The sequence below is a fragment of the Gekko japonicus genome, unplaced genomic scaffold (assembly GCF_001447785.1).
Source record: "Gekko japonicus isolate JY-2015 unplaced genomic scaffold, Gekko_japonicus_V1.1 scaffold2968, whole genome shotgun sequence".
NCBI lineage: Eukaryota > Metazoa > Chordata > Lepidosauria > Squamata > Gekkonidae > Gekko > Gekko japonicus.
The window spans coordinates 93331-95921 of NW_015162563.1; the positions used below are offsets into that span (position 1 = coordinate 93331).

The following is a 2591-nucleotide window of genomic DNA, read 5'->3' on the forward strand; positions in this document are numbered from 1 at the left end:
CCACAACAGACACCCTGTGAGGTAGAGGTAGAGAGAGCTCTTTCAAGGACTGCCCTTAAGAGCTCTGAGAGAACTTGTGACTGACCCAAGGTCACCCAGCAGCTGCATATGGAGGAGTGGGGAATCAAACCCGATAAAGAGTCCGCACTCCCAACCACTACACTCAACTGGCTCTCCTTTGATGGGAAGCCGCCTGCAGAAGCCCAATTCAACCTTCACAGGGCACTTCTGAGAGAGAAGGTGAGTGTTAGGAACAAGAGATAAATCCTCCCAACTTTGAAAGGTGCCTGTACTTTGAACAAAATAGCTGGAGCCTACAGCTTACATCTAGCTAGCACTTTATGACATTGGATTGTTTTCAGATGGTTTTTATCTATGTTATAATTAGCTGTTGTAGATTTTCCCGGGCTGTATGGCCACGTTCTTGGCATTGTAGGACCTGACGTTTCACCAGTAGCTGTGACTGGCATCCTCAGAGGTATAACACAGAAAGATGGAGGACTCTCTGTGTCACACAGGTCCTACAATGCCAAGACCGCAGTCATAATTTATATCTGCTCAGGAAGGTGGGGTAGGACTGAGTCATTATCTTGTAGAAGTTCCCCTGGCTGTGAACATGCTAATCCTGAGAAAAGCCTTATGTTTTATCCTGGGGCAAGTGATGCTCTGTCTTCTTGGTGCTTGAGGGGGTCAACAGTGGGAGGGGCTTCTAGTGTCCTGGCCCCAGTGGTGGACCTCCTGATGGCACCTGGTATTTCTGGCCACTGTGTGATACAGAGTGTTGGACTGGATGGGCCTTTGGCCTGATCCAACATTGGCGTCTCTTATGTTCTTATCCTTCTGTAAGCCGCCCTGAGCCTGCTCTGGCGGAGAAGGCAGGGCATAAATTAAGTGAATGAATGAGTGAATAAATAAAAGCTAATTAACTCAAATGAATACTACCAGGTTAACGAGGACTCACCTTGATAACCTTCATTAAAGCTAAAATTAGAACTTTTCATAATTTAAAAACGAAGAGCCTGCTATTTCTTCAGCTGTGCCCACAAACTGTTTCTGGCACACCGCCGGGCCAGCAGTTGCGCCTTATGATCTTAGATCCAAGCCCCGTTCAGCCTTGACAGCAGCTCACACGGGCTTGGGAGGGGGGGAGAAGGCTGACCGGGGCTTGGACATCCAAGCCCCGATCAGCCTTCTCCCCCCCCCCCCCCCCCCCCCGGGGGCCCCACCGCAGGGCCAACGGGGTTGGTTATAGGAATCTGCATTTCTTTCTAAGCCCCCCCCCCCGTCTGCTCCAGAACCCTCTATGGTCGAGGGAGGGGGAGAGAGAGAGTGGTTTCTGCAGGAACCCAGACAGAAGACTTGGACTTCCTCCCCCAGGGCCTTAGGCAAAGAAAGGTCTTTCCCCAGACTGACTAGCTCTCTGACCCCCGACCGCTGATTCGCAGTCCACCCCCAGCCGTCCAAATCCCCACATCCACCCCGCACCCTGTTATCGTCATCAACGCCCTTTTGTGGACCGACCACCCCAGGAGGCACTGCAAGGGAAACGCTCTCTGAGAACAGGGGGAGGAGGAGGAGGAAGAGGAGGAGGAGATTGGATTTATATCCCACCCTTCACTCAAACTCTCAGAGTGGCTTACAAACGCCTTTCCTTTCCCCTTCCCACAATGGACACTCTGCGAGGTGGGTGGGGCTGAGAGAGCTCTTTCCAGACCTGCTCTTTCAAGGACAGCACTGAGAGAACTTATGGCGCGCCCAAGGTCATCCGGCAGCTGCAAGTGGAGGAGTGGGGAATCAAACCCGGTTCTCCCAGATTAGAGCCTGCACACTTAACCACGACACCAAGCTGGCTCTCCTGGGAGAGGCAGTCCCAGGAAAAAGGCCCCAGCAGACAGAAAACATTCCTGACAGGAGCTGGGGGGGGGGGAAGAGCTGCTGCTTAACCCTTTTCCTTCCACCTGTGTGTTCCCCACCACCACCGCTCAAACTCACCACACACCTTCCCTGAGTCCTGGAGAAGAAAAGATCTTATGGAGCGAAAAATACGGTATATTCAGTACATTCAGTCTAACAATAACGCTCAGCTCGTACAATAGAACAACTACCAGTCAATTTTGCATCAGAATTTTAAATACTGATGCAAAATTGACTGGTAGTTGTTCTATTGTACGAGCTGAGCGTTACTGTTAGACTGAATGTACTGAATATGTATACCCGATTAGGGTGTTATAAGAATACACAATGCACTTTATAGAATGATAGCTATAAACAGAACACATTAATTCACAAAAGTTTCTTGCAGTGTATATTTATTCGTTACTTGACTCTCCTAACACTGCAGCCCGGGCTGCTACAGCTACCTATCTGGTGCCAGGCAGTGCCGTTGCTTTTGAGTGGGTTTTGGGCTCGGGGTCTTGCTTCCGCCCCTGCTGGCGATGTTACACCTCCTGTCCTGCCTCCCTGCCACTTCCCCTTCCGCCCCATCATGGCTCCTGACCTGACTGGGTGCTGCCTTTCCAATGGCCGGCTTTCAGGCTGCATCGGTGATGAGGCGGGGGAGGCCCTGCTGCCTGCCAGCCACCTGGACTGTG

At 51.4% G+C, this 2591-nt stretch overlaps 1 protein-coding gene across 1 annotated transcript in view; it reads right to left on the reverse strand.

The window, feature by feature from the left end:
* The window catches only part of TNRC6A (trinucleotide repeat containing 6A), a 29089-nt gene extending 28113 nt beyond the window's left edge, over window positions 1–976 (reverse strand). Inside the window, exon 1 of the mRNA XM_015406394.1 lies at window positions 962–976. Within this exon, the coding sequence (XP_015261880.1) occupies window positions 962–976 (15 nt within the window). The remainder of the gene's footprint in view (window positions 1–961) is intronic.
* Between the last annotated feature and the right edge of the window lie 1615 nt (window positions 977–2591).